The 19,185-nt window shown below is 39.0% G+C and overlaps 1 protein-coding gene across 3 annotated transcripts in view; it reads right to left on the minus strand.

Annotated features, from left to right (window-relative positions):
• Positions 1 to 19,185, minus strand: part of cdk14 (cyclin dependent kinase 14) — a 205,651-nt gene that overhangs the window by 127,704 nt on the left and 58,762 nt on the right. For all 3 annotated transcript variants that reach the window (XM_067602483.1, XM_067602485.1, XM_067602484.1), the window contains 3 exons: positions 13,512 to 13,757; positions 7,228 to 7,322; positions 6,526 to 6,605 (listed from right to left, as the gene is read on the minus strand). In XM_067602483.1, the coding sequence (XP_067458584.1) occupies positions 6,526 to 6,605; positions 7,228 to 7,322; positions 13,512 to 13,757 (421 nt within the window). The remainder of the gene's footprint in view (positions 1 to 6,525; positions 6,606 to 7,227; positions 7,323 to 13,511; positions 13,758 to 19,185) is intronic.

A 19,185-nucleotide genomic window follows, 5' to 3' on the forward strand; every position in this document is an offset into this window, starting at 1 on the left:
GGGAAGATTCTACACCTTTGAAAGCTGGGTGGAGATCTACACAAGAAAATGTACAGGGGAGCTGCACTGAAGTATTTCAAACAGGAAAAAATGACAGCTTTTTACAAAGATAGTCTTTGTTATCATCATCATTAATTGAATCAATCATCATTCGTCGTCATCATCATCGTCATGGCATGGCATCTTGAGGTGAACATCTCTATCACATTTTATGGCAATCCATCCAATAGTTGTTGAGACATTTCAATACCTGTTAGGCAACCTGCTGCCTTTCTTTGTTCTTTTTTTTTGTCTTTTCTCTATCTAGTTTTGATGATGCAGAATTCAAATGTAATAATATTATTAATAAGGAAAGGCACAGCTAAATGCCACTGTATTAAAGTAGAGTAAATACATAGAATACATACATTGAACAATAAAAAACTGAGTGAAGATGCACATGCGTTCTGGTGACGTGCTGGCTCGCATATCAAGAAAAGAGAATGGAACTCAATCTTTCAGTGAACAGCCTCCTTCATGATAAAACACTGATGAAACAATAGCAGCCATAAAAAGTATTAAAAAATGGGGTTTGACGATAATAAAAAGCAAAATGCACCTTTAACGACCCCATCTACAAGTTTTAAAATCCTTGCTTTTAATATTAATCTATTATTATCAGTAATAGATGCTTGAAATTTTTTCTCACTGCTTCACTGTCGCCTTAATAAATATTTTGGAACGTCATGTTACTTCATTAATGAACATTTCTTTTTCAGCTGTGGGATATTTGTTGGACATATCCCACCACATCTTACCCATAGTGGGGATATTTCGGACTCTGAAGCCACCAACTAGACTGAAATAAACAACTTTCATGTAATTTTTAGAGGTATGATTATATTTTAGCAACAGACTGCAAAGCATCGTCCGGCAATTACAGAAGCAAACACAACTGACAGACAAACCGGTCTGGCTACAGAGAAGCAATACAGAGGAATAGTTTCATTAGGACAGAATGTGAGAGCGGCATAATAAGTACAGTCTTTATTATGAGACAGAAATGGGATTTTCAGAATGGTTGCCAATCTGATTCATTTAACAAACACAAAGTTCTTTCCAAGGGCACAGGGGAGTTTGACAGACAGATCCCTAAGAGAGTCGGCGAGTGATGGAGCCTCATGAATACATTCATCCTGTATGAGTACCTAAAGGTTGTTAAAGAAAATGAGATGAGCAGATCAAAGGCAGGACTCTTCTCAGTAAGCAGGAGGTTAGCACTACAGTCAGAGACCTCAAAGATCCTGTCAACCCCCCTCCCTCACACACATACTGTACATACACCCATACCATTTCTGGTAATGGGCATGAGTGTGTCTAGCTTTAATCAGCGCGGACACACAGACACACTCAGCTCTCCTCTACTCGGGATATATTACTTTATTCACCAGCAGTCTGTAATGCTGCTCACATATCTGTGCTGGGAGCTTCCTGCTCAGTAATTGCTGAATTAGTTCAATTTCAAAGTGCCTTTCTGAGTCGCTCACAGGGAGAGTTTTTGACTGTGTGTGTGTGTGTGTGTGTGTGTGTGTGTGTGTGTATCCCTGGATGGTTCTTACTTCATCAGTGCTGGATCAGATCAAACAGGCAGAATCATTTTCTCATCTGTATTCAAATGGCAGTTGTGCCTGTGGAGGTGAGTGTTTCTTCTTTAAGTCCAGCCAGGAAACTCAAGAGCTTTATCACAACTGACAGGAGAAACCAAGCCAGGGCATGCTCTGTACTGCTGTTATACATACAAGAGGACAACTGGCAAGTCACGGGATGTCAGACATATGAGAGCAAAAATACAAAGGTCTGTATCAGTTTGGTCCACTGTGGGCACTACATGTTTTTCTGCCAAAGTATTTTGAAGGTCAGTGATTTAAGATGTGTTATTAGGTATATTACTGCAAAAATATTCCTCTTATCAGGTCATTTTTGAGTGTTGTTATAGTAAATAACTGAAAAATGTCTTCCAAAGCAGTGAAATTGTTTCAAACTGTTTTCATTACAACTCAACTCAGTTTTCTACAATTAGTGTATTTTTTATTGATTCTCATGCAGCAGTTTGTCTTATTCTTTCTTATTTCAAGCAGTGGTGGAAAGTCATTAAGTACATTTACTCAAGTACTGTACTTTTTACTCCACTACATTTATTTGACAGCTTTAGTTGCTTTAAACTTTTCAGATTGAAATTTTACATAAAATAACAGAATTTTAAGCTAATAAATTACACTGCATTGTTAAGTATTAAACCAGTAGCTCCCAATCTTTTTGTCTTTTGACACTTTACAAAAAATCTGTGTGTATGTGTCTCTTTGTCATGTTTCAGATGCCCAGGGGTTGTTAGCAGTTCCACCAAAGAGACATTTTCCAGGGTTCCTATACATTTTCCATTTCAAAATTCCATACTTTTCCTTTTACTTTTGGGTGCAGAGGATGCTGTGACAAGACTACAGTGCTTTTGTCCTTGTATATGGCTACTATTGCCGCCTCCCTGATGTTGGAGATGTCGAACACTTAGTTCTCCATATTATATTATATCCTTTTTGAAGCAAGAGCTTAGCATTGTCATGACAACTTGCCACACTGTACTCGCCGCCAGCCTGAACCGAGGCATAAAATTCACATAAGGTGTCATTAAGCATAACCACAGAGTATGTCTCCAAATCAGTGTTCCTTTGTTTTTGGTAGAGAGAGTCTCTCAGTGTATTAACTGCCCATTTTGTTGCCTTTTTGTATTAATCTCATCCTTCTCTTCCTCTATCATTTTAAGCTCTTCAGGTGTCAGTTCCTTGTGTCGTTTTTCGCTTTGTTTATTTCTTTTCTTCTCCATTTCTTTTTCCTCTGCTGTGTCCCATTCTCCAAAACATCATAACGAGTAAGCTTTGACAGCTGTGCTCTTTAATGTTGCTATGGTTACAGGTTGGGTAGTGGATGAATTTCGAACGGTGATTAAACTTGAGCTGAACTACGTGTGCATTAAATGGTTTTAATGCACACCTGCCAGCCAATCAGAAAAGAGTATTCACCCAGACCATGGTGTAATGATAAATAACTAACAAATATAAATCATACATTCTCCAGGATTTTTTCTATAGCAACTAGCTACAACTAGCTAACCAGCCAGACTACTTAGCTAGCTAAACAGCCTAGCATGAACAAGCAAGACACTAACTCTGCCAAACAAATTCAAATCTTTGCAGAAACAACTCAAAAGTGATACATTTGTTACCCAACTATCATTAATATACAACAAATCAACTTATGTAATACTCGCAGATAGGGATGCATGATATTAGTCATCGGTATCGGCCGATATAAGCTCTAAAATGAAATATCGAAATGAACATTTTCTGCCGATTATGAGAGGCTGATTTGTTGCCATCTCTTCCACCGAATAACTGTGCTTCCCTCCACGGACTGTTTCACCCTGACGGTCCTGGTGCTTCCTCCGCAGGCTCCACTTCTCTCAGCTGCCCGTCAGGCCATCTGCTTCTTCTAGCAGAGGCTAACGCTCCGCTAGCCTCTCAGCTAACGTTAGCCCCAGCTCTCCATGTGGATCCAAGCAGAGCACCGAGCTCCGGTATGTTATTCAGGTTAAGGTGGGAAGAAGCAGCGTGTCTGACGGGCAGCTGGAGTGAAGTGCAGCCTGCGGAGGAAACACCCACGCCAAAAAAAGTTTCTAACCTCCGGGTTTGCTTCCGCATGGTGCGGTCCACTGAATATGTGCAGTAGTGTTTCCCCCGCTGGCCCCGCCCGCGAGCCTCCGCTCCGCCCATAGACTTTACATTGTGATGATGTCACGGATTTTTAAAAGGCTTTTCTCGGCTCGAGGAAAGTTTTACAAACATAAAACCTCAATGGATCAAAAGTTCATAACAGAAACAGTCATAATTGACGTTGTTTGCAGTTCGAGGGGTCCTGCTGGAAAAAAATATCTGCATGTATCGGTATCGGCATCGGCAATCGGCCACAATGAGTTGGAAATATCGACATATCGGATATCAGCAAAAAATCCAATATTGTGCATCCCTACTCACAGACATATATTCTCAAAACTTCACTGAGAGAAAATGCTGAACTGCTCAGTAGTTCCACTTATGCAGCAACTAAAATGGAAACTGGTGAAACAGACTTTATATAACTTAACAATGACCACCAGGGGGAGTTCCACATCATGAAATAATATCTGGAATTGGACAAATGATATGAACTACCAGCACACAAAGATATTGCCGCATACAGGCATAGAGGCAGCTCTGCGTCCAGTCGCACACCATACTGCCTTGCATTCGAGGACATCAAGCTCCCTCTGGCCCACTCTCTCACAAAGTGGTGAACATTTTGGCTGCGTTGGCTGCCTGCTCCAAGTGCCACGAAAAACACTCTGCTTGTATGATCAATTTGTTTTTTAGAAATTCTGACTTTTATATTTAAAAAACAGTATAGGGGCAATAGTGGAAACACAAAATTTTGGAAATTACTAAAATCAAATTCCATACTTTTCCATACTGCGTAGGAACCCTGATTTCCCTCTAAACTTCTCACATGGTTTCATTTCAATAAATGTTCAAATGAACCAATATTTCAAGAAAAATCAAAGATTAGAGAAAATTCCAAAATTCAAAAGGAGAACAGATTTGTGTATCAGATTTGTTTTTTCTTCTTTCCTCTCCCATTAATCATCTCATGACCCCTCAGATTTAACTGGTGACCCTGTGGAGCGGCCCGACCCCTAGGTTGGGCACCACTGGCCTAAACTAGCTAACTGTATATAATGTAGTTCAAATTAGCTCCATCTCCAGATGCTTCAGTATTATTAATGTACTTCATTAAATGTATTTAATATATCGGGCACAGGGGATTTTCTGTAAAACAAGTACTTTTACTTTTAATATTTTTAGTAAATTTAGCTGATAATACTTTTGATCTTTTACTTAAGTAGGATTTTTCATACAGGACTTACTACTTCTTGTAATAGAGTGTTTTTACATTTTACAGATATTGCTACTTTTACTTAAGTAAATGATCTGAGTGCTTCTTCCACCACTGTTTTCAAGATACTGACAATACTCATACAAAATCTCACTGCACCAGTAGATTTTCTTTTTAGGGTTCATTAACACAAAAAATGATTTGATGAGATGGACATTTTTTGCCCTGTTTAAATATTTATCATTTATCTTCATTTGCAATCATCCATTAAATATTGGACATGTACTGAACACTGAAAATGCATTAGAAAAACTCTGTAAGGTAATGGAGCACATATTGAGTTAAAGCTACAGCTAAATGTCTGTTGCTGCTTGATTGTTTTCATTTATATATATCTAATATTTTTTATTGAACTGTGCCAAGATATGTATAAGGAGGTAGAAGTATGTATGATACAAAAATGAAGCGGCACATTTTTAGACAAGCATTATTTTTGAACTTATCAAAACAATTAATTTCTCACCTGAAAAAATATCAAAAGTGAATCTGGTGGCACAACGAACAAATGGCATGAAAATTGTAATCATTTCAGGTCTGAGGTCCTCTGCCATTGCTGCTGGATGACAGAAATGCATGCTGGGATGTATGTTTACCCCAAACTCACACACAAAACAGTTACCAAAGCACTGTCAATAAAATAAGCAATTTGGAAGAACACTTCCAAATTCTTGCACTGTACAGACTTTGAACTGGAACAGTACTGACTGATGACAAGTCCATGAGAACATCAGTACAGACAAGTATGCAGACTGAGAACATGTCAAGTGTCACAAGAGCACTTTGCAGAGACTGAACAACAGTGAAAAGTGATGTGGCAGCTGCAGACTGTGTGAAAGCACAACTAGAACAGTGAGGTTAAAAGTCGATGCTGGAAAAGAACTAGTTTTTTGACGTGTTGTCTGACCACATCGGAAATCAAGAAGTGTTTATAGTTGTTCTGAACAACCAAACTCAAAGACGAAGTGTAAAACTAACAGTCATAGAGTCTCCTGGAAGGCATTCATAGAGTTGCACCCTGTTATTCACACGAAAAGTGACAGTAATAGCTGTGTAAAGAAAAAGAAAAAGAAAAAAAAAGAGGACTTGAGAGAGAAACGCAAACCTTGATACTTTCACACCTCCATACAGCTGGCTAATCTCTGTGTAAAGTGGGTGTGAATGTTGGATTGACGGTTTTGGAAAGTTACAGAAACTGTCAGACACAGACCCCCCTAATCCGACATCAAAAAGGTGCGGAGGCGACCATATGACAAGCAGTTCCAATGGTGCCTTAAGGGGCTTGAGGGGGGTTGAGGGTGTCTAGAACGCCTCAGTGGTGGTAATTGTTAAGTTGTTTTTTCCGTGATTGAACAAGGGATCCAAACACCTTTCCAAATAGCTGATTTCATAATGGAAATGATCAACAAAGCAGATTTTTACTCCAGTCAGCTCATTTGTATTCCACTAATGTTTAAGCAAAATAAAAGTATCTGTACTTTAAGTCCTTTCCACTCATGAAACTCCTACCTTCTCTTATGGCTGTGAAGGGCGTTCCCTCCTCCTCCTGCAAGCGAATCACCTTCAGAGCCACCAGTTTCCCATTCACCCTGGAAACAAGGCAGAGGACAACCAAAGTATGGTAATCTTGCGACTTTTTCTGGACATGAAAAAAGAATCTATTAAAATCAGTGAAGCCGGAGAACAGCGAGGATTGTTAAGTCAATGAAATGTAATTTAGCAGCAGTGGAGTGAGACCCGGGTACAAGGCCACAGGATTACAACTGAATGAAGCTCACCAATCAAAGCTGTTGTAGTAAGGAGCGACGCGAAGAGGAACATAATTACTAAGGAGATTAGTCTGTAGAGTTTCATACATTTACAGTGTGTGAACTTTCATTTTCTAGAATTTAATTAGCAAAACCTGGGAGGAAAGCCCAAAACTATAAAAGTAGACCATAACTATGGATTCAGTGAATAAAAACATCCATCCTGTAGTGATTAAAATAATAGAAATGACATTGCATGCGTGGGATTTGCAGTGAAAAAACGTATTTACATAATACCATACTCTGTAACTGTTATTGCTATTTCATGAAATTAATGTATTCAGCCACAGCACTGCTACTGTATAATTAAATGTAATATTCACTGCCTGCATGAGTGGCCCTTACAAACTATAAAGAGGAGTGACTGGATTAGACAGTGATTCGACATGCACGCACTACTTACTTGCTTTTGCCTTTGTAAACTGTGGCATATGAACCCTCTCCCAATTTCTCCAGCTTTTCATAGGAATCGGCCTTTCCAAACTTGGGGCTTGTAGGCTGAGGAAAAGAAAGAGATATGAATTATAATATTAAAATGATGAATTCAGTAACCCAGAAAAGAAAAGTCTCAAGAGGACTTCACAGAAGACATTACATGTCTATGAGCGATATTAAAACTTGGAGGCTCCCGGCTGCATCGCCGGGGAGGTGTAATGTCAGTGAGGAGGAGGAGAGAGAATTTCACAGTCTCTTTGTCAGACTACTTTTGCATCTAATCATCAGCTCAGAACTTTAAGACATTTTTCACTCTAAAACTCCAACTTATCGGGGGCTGACTCAGAAACACTCAGGTGTAGGGAAGAGACGTGATATGTGATGTGATACGTGTTCTTGACAGTCTTTCACATGCTGTGTTCTACATACTAACTGTGCACAGATGCTTATCATCATTATGGCTGCGTATCATATGACATTTTTTGATATTAGAGTGGATATAAATTTCAGAGCCAATACAAAAACAACACTTTCTTGGAACCTTATTTTTTAAGGAATATAAACAAGCCAACATCCTAAAAAGTTAGAAGTTGTCTTAACACAAGCAGCCATACAAGAAGATTGTCTTGAGTCTAAGACTGGCAAAATTTTACTTTAAATTTGGAACTATCTGATCAAAAAACTAAGCAAACAAGACTAAGACTCTTAGTGCCAACTTTCGTTACTTGACAGTTTTGAATAGTTGGTGGACAGATATAATTTCACTGGTACCAAAAAATTAATGAGGTTTTATACAGCCCTATGCTATTTTTGGCACTTACAGTGTTATATAAATCAATGTCCTTTTTTTTCTTGTACTAAAATAGATGCAGAATGTGTCTGACGGACATTAGTCACACTGTGACTTTGTAGTGCCAGCAAAATGTTTTTCCAAAGATTTACTTTTTTTCTGAAATCTTTAATGAGATGTCTCACTGGCAAGGGTCCAACTGCAGACTTCACTTTTAGGGAGTTGAAGTCTGCAAACTAATGAGAAGGGTCTAGACTCATCATGTGTCAAGTGTGTCACTCTCTTTTAGCTGCCCTTTTCACCTTAAGAACTTTATCTAAAAAGATTCGGTCAGACTCAGAGTTTTTCACCGTGGCTACAAGTGACAATTAAGGATATTAGTAAATGCTAAAATGTAATGTAACAGTAGTAGTGCAAGTACAGAGGAGTTGTGATGTCAGTGATGTCCTTTATACAGTGATGTAAAATTTGCTACCATTAGCTAACATTAGCTGCTGTAAGCTACATACCAGACCAAATACAACTTAGCAGCAAAAACAGACTTCGATAAAAGTGCATGGAATCAAGCCAGGGTACATATTATTGCTTATGAATTCAATTTTTCATTTGGAAGAGGAAGACTGTGTTACTTAAGCTAATCATTACTGTAATGTGTGTCAGCCAATTTAAAAACTGAGCTAAATATCATCTCTTGTAGTGACAGAAATATTTGGCTATGTTAGCTGAATAGATACAAGGCTAAACTGCTGAAGTGTGAATTACAAATTTTGACCTGCGGAATAAAACTGAAAACAGAAACATTTGCTAGACTGTCTATCAGTGTTTGATTTTAGTGTATTTTCTTCCTCTGTGCTAAACACACAACTTGCTGCCTTCAGAACTGATACAGTACATGTGAATTATTTAAAAGATTATTTAGAGCACTTCTTAACTCCTTGCTAAGGACAAGAAGCTAACCATACTGTAACTTCAGTGACAAACACAAAATGTTATGCAATAAGCTAATGTTTAGTAGCATGTTACCTGACTAATGTTAGCGACTAAGTTTAGCATTGAGTTGTACCCAACCCTATTTTTTTGTCACTCCTCGCTGATGTTAAAATGCTAATATTAGTTACATGTGTCTTTATGAGAAGCCAAGATGTATTTGAACATTCAATTTGCTGTGTGCCTTTGTTAGATTATTAGATTAGGCTATTCTTTCACTCAGAGCATATATTTCACACTACAGTCACTGTTATCTTCTCATCCTAACTAAGTAAAAATTAAACAAAAACACCTTTATGCTTCCAAACAGCTCAAAAATGACAAAAAAAACTTTTTTAAGTATGCATTTTGACACTTTATTTGTCAAACTTCCACTACATACTCAAAACCTGCTAAGAATCAGTATAAAGTATGAAAATGGGACACAGTTATTACACACACAGACACCTCTACAGAATGCCTAAACCTTGATATAATCTTTGTAGCCTACATCTGCACTGTCCTCACGGCTTTATCTTCTCTCTGTTGTTATCTTGCCATCCTCAGAGGCATTAATACGCTCAGCATTTCTGAGGGCTTCTCTAAACAAATTAGACTTCCCCCTGGGATCAAGCAGGAAGTGAAACTCTATCTGTGAAAGAACTGAGTTGGACAGCTAGATATTCTGCTACTGGTGGCCTGAGGAGCCTCTCAGAGAGACTCATGTAGCTGCCGTGACTCTCTCTCAGTGACGCTGAGATTGGACTACAAAGAGACTCCCTTCTCATGCATTTTTCATCCACAAACACAGTCTTTAATCTGACTTCAGTAGACTGCATCATTTATTTGAATGAATGAATGAATGAACAAGCACTCAGTGAAGTGTAATCTACATTTTCTGCAGAGAAATACAGTAGACTATTTTTTTTGGGTTATCATTAGCAATACAGTGTACAGTAATGTTTTATCATTAGAAAACTTCACATTTTATTTTTTTATTTTTATTTTATCATGTGAGGAATAGAATTCCAGATCCAAACTGACAAACTGGTGATGGCTAACCAACCGGACATCGTGTTGATCGACAAACAAAAGAAGAAGGCAGTGGTGATGGATGTAGCAATCCCAAGTGACAGCAACATCAGGGAGAAAGAACACGAGAAACTTGAAAAATACGGAGGGCTGAAAGAGGGGCTAGAAAAGATGTGGGGAGTAAAGGCAACAGTGGTGCCAGTGGTAATCAGAGCACTGGGGGCTGTGACCCACAAACTGGGAGAGTGGTTCCAGCAGATTCCAGGTACAACATCTGAGATCTCTGTCCAGAAGAGTGCAGTCCTAGGAACAGCTAAGATACTGCGCAGAACCCTCAAACTCCCAGGCCTCTGGTAGAGGACCCGAGCTTGAGGAAGACACACCACCACCACCACCCATGGGAGGGGGGTGAGAGGGGGATTTTTATAATATATATATATATATATATATATATATATATGGAGAGAGAGGGGGAGAGAGAGAGATATTCTGCACCCATAATAGAGATAAATCTCATAAATCCCACACCTCAGGGATTACCTAACTTAAAATGTAAGATTTTATATTGTTGGCACTGCACTTTCTCCACATAACTATTAAAGGATGTGGGCTTGCAGATGTCTGTTTATACTCACACACAAAAGGAAATCATAAACACATGTGCAACACACACATGCAGTACTCAACTGTAGCTTTTGGGCACTGAAGCTAACTGGCAGAGGCTCAAAACATCATTATTAAAGTCTTTATTAAAGAAGACAGCTGTTTAAGATTGAACTTCAAATTATATTTTTAACGGTGATGCATTTTATAAAGCTGGAAAAACCTGACAGTTAAGGGAAAGCTCTCACTGGAACCATAAAGACACTATAACCAAAGTTTTCTGCAGGCTTTGGTTGCTCCTGTTAATTATTTTTAACTGTATCAGACAGGAGTGAACCAAATATCTAAAACTGAAGATTCAGCAATGAGTTATGCACTAAAATATTTTGAATGTGCACTCCCTGATTTATTAAAATGCCCCACAGGACTATTAAATCCAAAAGTTCTCCTCAAGAGTCTCATGCAAGTATGTAAAAGTAACAGGACACAAAGAAGAAGACTTGAGATAATAAATGGTTGAGTCTTGCAAATCAATGCTTTGCTGGTTTTATTGTAGACATTAGAATTAGGCTAAACTGAAGTACAGAGTATTTTCTGCTGCAGTTGAATAGTGTTTTCTGGTGGCTTATTTCTTCTAACTTGCCCTCATGACATGAGTGCAGCGTCTTTGCTTATGAATCAGCCTATTTTCTCTATCTTAAATGCCAAAGAACAGTCCTCCATATATGTTTTCCATGCAAGTGCTTGCCTGTGAAATGTTTATGAGAGAGTTGGGTTGGTCGGGTTGCCAAAACAAAAAGACCATGAAAGGGATAATTTACAGATTTTCATAATCATGGCTGAAACAATTCATTAGTGTCTTGCAGAGATGCTGGCAGGCAATCAGTCAAGCCTCATATCACACTTATTAAATCTTATTTGTGTGCACATTCATTAGGCATTTTATATTTGGAGTCAAATTAAAAAAAATAACCACATATGTATAAAACCTGAAAACCTCATTTGCATGATTAAGAAAATCATGTTGTTTGTAAACAGACTTCAATTAACTGTGTGGAGAAAAACAGGCGAGTAAATTTGTGTCAGATGAAGAAAAGAAAATGAGCTTGGTGCCGAAATAAAACACATGAGGAAAAAAAACAGTCATTTCAAAAGTCATACCATGCTGGTGCTATGATGGACATGTCTGGGGTCTGAGGATGTGTTTTTTTATAAGAAATTAGACAAAAGAAGCTCTTATCCATTGGTCAAGCATCACATCATCCAATGAGCAAAACCTATAAGATTATTTAAACATATTGCTATGACAACACATCAGAAGACCCTGGGCTCTTTTCAAATCGTCAAAGGCCATAATGTTAACACACTTGCATGTGATATATCCATTCAACAAAGGACCACAGTCTCTCTGAAGCATATGATGATCACAACACATTTACACTGAAAGATGGTTCACAATTACAGTGACCACGCATATTCTGAAAGTACATCTACTTAAATGAATATATAGACACATGATAATTAATAAATGATGAACTATAAGCATGCAACTGAGTTTTCTCTCACAAGCAAAAGAAAAAAATATCACCTCTAGCCCTATCCTACCTCAGAATAAGCTATGTTGCCATAGCAACACTTGCACAACTGTTGACTGTTTTCTCTCCCACTGTTAATCAACCCAGCCAGAGGTGACTGCCCAAATACTGTATCATCAGCATCAATGCTCTTGGTGAACAACAGGAAGACACTGACTGTGCGCAGCTTCCTGAAGTCTTATTGAACTAAGACTTGTGTCTAGGTTGACAGGTTTGGTACCATTGTACCTGTATGGAGACTACAGCTGGAGACATGCACAAAAGTACTGACAGATAGAATATTGTTCATTAAGGAAGAGTTACAGTGCAAAACACCCACTATAACTGAACATTTTTACTTTTACGTTTCTGTTTGTGTATGAATAAAACAAAGATACAACATGTTATTAGGTGAGCTTTAGGTGTCGGTGGGCAGTTTTTTAAACTTTGGACAGAGCCAGGCTAGCTGTTTCCTCCTGCTTCCAGTCTTTATGCTACACTTGGCTAATCATCTCCTGGCTCCAGCTCTGCACTTAACACACAGATATGACAGTGGTCTTCTCATCTCACTTGCTAAAAGAAAGCGAATACGTTCATTTTGTATAATATTAAAAAATTCCTTTAAATACATAATCATTAGGCAACCATTAGGCAAGTGGAACTGAGCCAAAGGCAGGAAACATACTGGTGAGGTCCAGTATGTTTACTTCTTGTTAGTGACTCAGTAATGTCATACCAGACCAAGTAAGGTTGTAGCAGTAAAACCCCTGAATGTACTGATTTGAGCAAGGTGCATTTGAATGCTTATAATCGTGACTTTTCATTTATAGGAGGAAGAATGTGGTATTTTATCACAGACTTGACCCAGAAACCACAGTGAACGAGTTCTACTAAAAGCAGTCAAGGATTAGACAGCTTTGAGTAAATGATAAACCTGGATGTCTATGTGGAATTTGAGCATTTAATAGATGTAATCCACAATCAAAGTGTGCAGCTGTTCCCCGGTGATGCAAGCGGTAGCCAATCAGAGGCAAGAAAGGCTCATTTTGGCACCGAGACCTCTAATCATGGTCTTTAGGAGATTTTCAGACTACTGATTGACAAATGACTTCATCACCAGGTGTAGGGTTTTTATGGTGGTTGACTAGGGTAATGTTTTATTAAAGCAAATTATGTCAAATAAATAAAGATAAGGATGAGAGGCCAAGCAGATTATTGATCATTACTACTAGTCAGTCAAAGAATGTAATTACACAATGACTCTATGTGTATGAAAGGTGTACTTACAGAACTGGGGCTGGAGTGTCGGCGTAATTTGGGCGACTCTTTGCCGGCAGATGAGCTCTTGGCATTGATGCAGGCATTGTTCTCAGAGTGGACCCTCTTCACCTGGCTGGCGGGCTTCTCGAACGGGTCAAAGCCACTCTGCGTGCGCTGAACTCTCACCTTCTTGTCCTCAGGGATGGTGTCCAGGGGCTTGATGACCGAGTCCGTTCCCTGGCAGCTGCGTGTGGACATCTTTGTGACACATATCTGTCAAAAGAGAAAGGAAGAGGGAAAAGAGAGAGAAGATAAAAGTGAGCAAAAAAAAAAAAAAGAAAAAATCCATCTGCCATTACCAATGTTCAGCCAAAAACTGACTGTGTCCCCGTCTTCCAGATCCTGCCTGTTTTTCATCTCTCTGTCAGCCTTGGTCTCTTCCCTCCCTGTAGAGTCTTGCTGCTACCTCTCTGCTAAGATGAGAGCCTTTTTATCTCCATCTCTCTTTTCTCTGATCAAAACAGCTCCAGCCTCCATCGGCTCTGCTGCTGCACACGCAGCCGGCTGCTGCTGCTGCTGCTGCTACTCCCAAACCACACATTCACATTCACACAATTCCATCTTATCTCTGACACACATCTACTTATCCATACCATTGTGCAGACCTGCTACAGATTGTCTCCTACAAGCCCACTGGGCACACACCCAGCCCTCCACACTCCCCATCTATTTTCCAATACAAAGCACCTTACCAGCTGCTCCTCCACCATGGACTGTGTATATTGGACACAAAAGATGCAGGCGGCATGACATGTTTTGCCACGGCTCCCTTCAGATTAAATATTTAGGCCCGGGCTCCCCTGCAGGAAGAACTTCTAATTACTGTAATACACAAGGAGGAGTCGTGTTGCAGTTCGCTGGCTTGTTCTTTAACATGAGGCCAGGTTTCATTGGCCACACTGGAGCATTCCTCATACACAGGCTCCCTTATTTCTAACGCCAATATGGCAACTTCTTTGAAAAACAATATGAAAGCAAACACCCTCGTGATAGTGATCGTATACTCTAGGTTGATTACATTTACAGTGATTTAGTTTTTCTTATTGTGTCATGCATACAAATCTATCCAGCTGATATAAGCTTATAAAACACTAAAAATTACTACAACCTAGATCCAGAATTCAACATACAGTTTGAGGAAAACAATTTACTTTTGAATTTTCAGACTTATAATGAGATTATACTGTGATTATTACAATATTTCTTGTATTTGTGATCTACTGTACAACACAAGATATACTTTTGCCAGGCATAATCACAAGCATGTATCTTGTTTCTACATTAAAGCATTCAGCATTACATTTCTAAACCATTGTTGGGCTTACAAAGGACACTTTAAAAAAAGGATTAAAACTGATGCAACAGAATCGTCTTTTTGACACTGTCAAAACTGGCACCTACATTACCCACAATGCAACTCAACCGCCAACATTTCTGTTGGAGATTTGGGTGTGTTATGCTAGTGGTAGCTAATATATCCTGGAGCTGCGAGACAGAGGTCTGGTAACTTCTTTCTAACTCCACACCCCCAGATCTTTTTACTTTGCAAACTTATAGTCTTCAGCCCCAACCGACACTGACTTTCACACAGCTCCCTCTGGAGCCATAAAAGGCTTTATAAAAGCTTTTTCACATAAGGAGTAGCGCACCCCAACACCTGTACACACATGCTTATGTGTAAAATCTGAGGAGTTCCTCTGTAACATTATCAGATACAATAATGCAGCTGCTTGTTTAGAAGGTCCTCCAAGGGTTCAAAGCAGTGAGTCAGAGAAAAGTCATCTTAAGAGCTTGCTGGTTTGTTTGTCACTTACAACACTTAATGAGCTACTTACTAGCCATCCATCTACATTGATGCAATCGTTTCCATGGAAAAAGATTTGCCACTGTTTTGGTCTGTTCTGTACAGCAATAAGACACAACCCAGAGCTAACATCATCAAATTATACATAGTGGTGTATGTTCTTCAAGAAAACCAACTTTGGCCAAGCATACATAGTACAGATAATACTGTTGTCTGACCAGCCTGCAAAGTTAACGTTAAGGAACTACAGCTGAGTTAATTTGGCAGCTACACTTGCCAACAGTCACCAGCTAAAACCGTGACATTAATCAAGCCGCAGCAAGTGAATTATGTGAGTTATAATTAAAATCACAGATCCTGTAATTTGAAAATTGCTCTTTCAAATTGCAATATTCAATAGAAAAACAATTAAATGTTCAGCCCTAATGCAGCACATATTTCCAAGTCAAAAAAATGAATTATAATAATTTGATTTTATTATTTATTTGTTTAAACCTTTATTTATTCAGGAAAGTTTCACTGAGAGGCAGCCTCTCTTTTGCAGGAACGCCCTAATCATACAGGTACACACATTCACACATGGACACTGCCCAGTACAACCACAGACTGATCTGCTGGTTACTGGGCAGCTCTACTGGAGCAGTTGGGGTTAAAAGCCTTGTTCAAGGGCACCTCAGTGGTGTAATGAGGGAGAGGAAAGCGCTACTTTTTCACTTTTCAGATTCATCCTGTCATTCCGGCTATTGAACCAATAACCTTCCAGTCACAAGCTCGCCTCTCTAACCTTTGGGCCACCAATGATTCACCAAATTCACTTCACTTAATCAGATTTACAGACCAGCCTACACTGTAACCGCCAAGAAACCCATATAAAAACTAAATGAATAGTCCCTCTTGCCATTTTTCCAAGTTGTTGAGACAAAGTTTGTTATGCCTCAAAATTAAGCAATGTTCCCATTTTTATCCATCTGTACATTAGAACTTTTCAAGCAAGAAATACAGTGGAAGCACTCCAAGAGAAGGAGTAGGAGAAAAAACATGTCTAAGCAAAGGAGCATGCAAAATGAGCCAGAAAATACACGAGAGAGAGAGACGCAGGAGGAATACAAAGAAATGAGGAGCTTGAAAGCATATGTGGTAATGAGACAGCAAAACTGTCACAAACATGAGTCCCATGCATAATCCTGTATGTCCTCAGTGACGGCAGCTATCATCTGGAAAAGCACCTAAACTAACAAAAACAAATGCTGTCATTTAGGACTTATCACACTACAAGGCATCAATAATTGATGAGCGTGTCTGCGAAGGACGTGTTCAACAAAGCTTGTGTTCCAAGCGCTCCGCAGCGACTCATCGGAGGCTAAGGGACATGACTGGATGATGAAAAGGTCACAAACGTTCAAAACTGGGAACACAAAGACCAATACACTGAGGACAACAGAAGTCGTTCCCTCCTGTATGAAGACTGACAAGTTTCCAAAATCCTTCATGGTGGTAATAACTATCTTGCCACACTAAAAAAAAAAAAAAAAAAATGAACCAGTGACAATGCCTGAACCCATTATATTTTGTTTGAAGTAACCACACAACAGCTGCAAACACTTTCAGCCACTAGTTGATGGAATGTGACTAGGAACATTTATTCAAGTTCTATAATTAAGGACACTTGTACTTACTTGTACTTAGCTTGAGTATTTCCATTTTACTCCACTACATTCACTATATTTCAGAAAGAGAGGCTGTACTCTTTCTCTACATTTATTATTTTTGACAGCTACTAGTTACTTTTGAGAACAATATTTCACAAATCAAGAGTACAAAAAAAAGTAAACAGCCCATAAAATGCCATTATGTAAATAGCATAAAATTTGCTCCACCTAAACACATGTTAATGCATCAGTTATAATAATCCAATAACACTAACAAGGGTAACAAGGGTTACTTTTGATCATATCAGTACATATTGCTACAAATACTTCTGCATTTTTACTTCAGTAAGATTTAATAGAGTATTTTTATACAGTGGTATTGCCACATTGGCTAATGTAAAGGATCTGAATACTTCTTCCACCACTGACAGCATATGATCATGTGTCCACTGCCAATAGTCTGTTAGTCTATGGCTGCTCTAAGTGTGTGTTAGGTTTCCTAGAAAGTGCAAAAGAATCCTTTATAGTTGTGCACATCGATACACTGTTACTCTACACCTCTACCTCGCTAATCCTGACGAACACTTCCTACTGCTCCTGGCATGAATGATTTTGCATTGACGTGATTTTTTTGTGAATGACAGTACTGGCTTTATGAAGTGGACTATGATTGTAGAGGTTTGCGTGTTGTTTGCTCCTTCTTCATTAACAGCATCTGTGCTAAGTATTGTGTTTGGAATATGATAGTCCTCTGTTAGCTACATTGTTGCCCTTCATCAGTGTTATACAACACACCTGTGCTCAGTTACAGCTGCTGGTTTGCACGCTCACTGAGAGCATCTCCCCAACACATTCATTCATAAATCATTGTATGTACTGTATGTGAATCAGGATTGATCTTAAATTGCACACATGCTCCACAAATGTATTATTGGCGTAACACCTGAATAATCATATAATGGAACAGAAATCCTTGGTGATATATGGTAGGGTATGTTTAGTATGGAAACTAAACAAGACTAACAAACCAAAACAGACAAAGAAGAAAGAACAGAGTGATATAATAGCTGGCCAGGAAAGAAAAAAAAGGTAGAATTGGCTGCTCTGTAGCTTTGTTGATCCCAACCCTGACCAGGACCGACAACAAACAAAAATAATCGATGGAGGCATGGCTGGGTAGACGGAGGGATAATAACCTCTCGTGGAAGCAGTGGAGTGATGTGACCAGAGAAACTGGGTGAGGCTGGGAGGACATCAATGAAGCGCCAGCTGCTCAGTTTATGCTGAATCCAGACAAAACTATTAAACATGTGCTAAATATAGCATTAGTCTGGTCTAAAATTAGAACACAAACACATCTCAGGCATTGTAATAAGGTCACAAAAACCTGAGATGGATGATGAGGTTTTAAAACTCACAAGATGTTACGCACTGCTGCACTCTGCAGACACAAGCTACTGTAGCACTAGAGAACTAACATCTCACTGCAGAACTGATACCTATACTGGAAAGCACCTAATTCAGGTACACCAGTATAAGACTGACATTTAATATAAAGCTCCAAACTTCAATTTTAATTTACTTGCCACTTCATTTCCTACAACTCACTTCAACTCATGATGCACAAAAGAACGTGGACATCTAAACAAAGTATGTGGACACTCAAACATTACACCTACAGTATATGTCATAGTTGAACATGTCATTCCAAAAACCATGTTCATTAATCTGCTGCATTAACAGCTTCCACTCTTCTGGTTTCAAGCTTTCCGGCAGATTTTTGGGACCTGGCTGCAGGGATTTACTCTCATTTATTATATGCTGTAGCATTATGATTTCCATACAGCAATAAATCCACATATCACTAGAGGCTGCCTCAGAGGACCTGACAAACCAGCACATTTCACTAATACTGTACGGTCTTTTAACAGAGGCAAGGAAATAACAGACAGGGCTTCTAGGTCTCTACCAGCCTACTGCGTCATCATGCCATCGCTCATTAACACATCCGCAAGCGAGCAACACATATTTATAGAAAAATACTAGTTATTCATTACTGTGAAGCCGTCAATGCTTGCAATTACTATATTACATCAGTAGACAGAGAGGAGATTATCTGCAGATGATCCTCAGCCTCATACTTTCTCTGCTCCAGCTGATATAATGAATCTATAGAAACACAGAGACA

This window comes from Thunnus thynnus, chromosome 10, assembly GCF_963924715.1.
Source record: "Thunnus thynnus chromosome 10, fThuThy2.1, whole genome shotgun sequence".
NCBI lineage: Eukaryota > Metazoa > Chordata > Actinopteri > Scombriformes > Scombridae > Thunnus > Thunnus thynnus.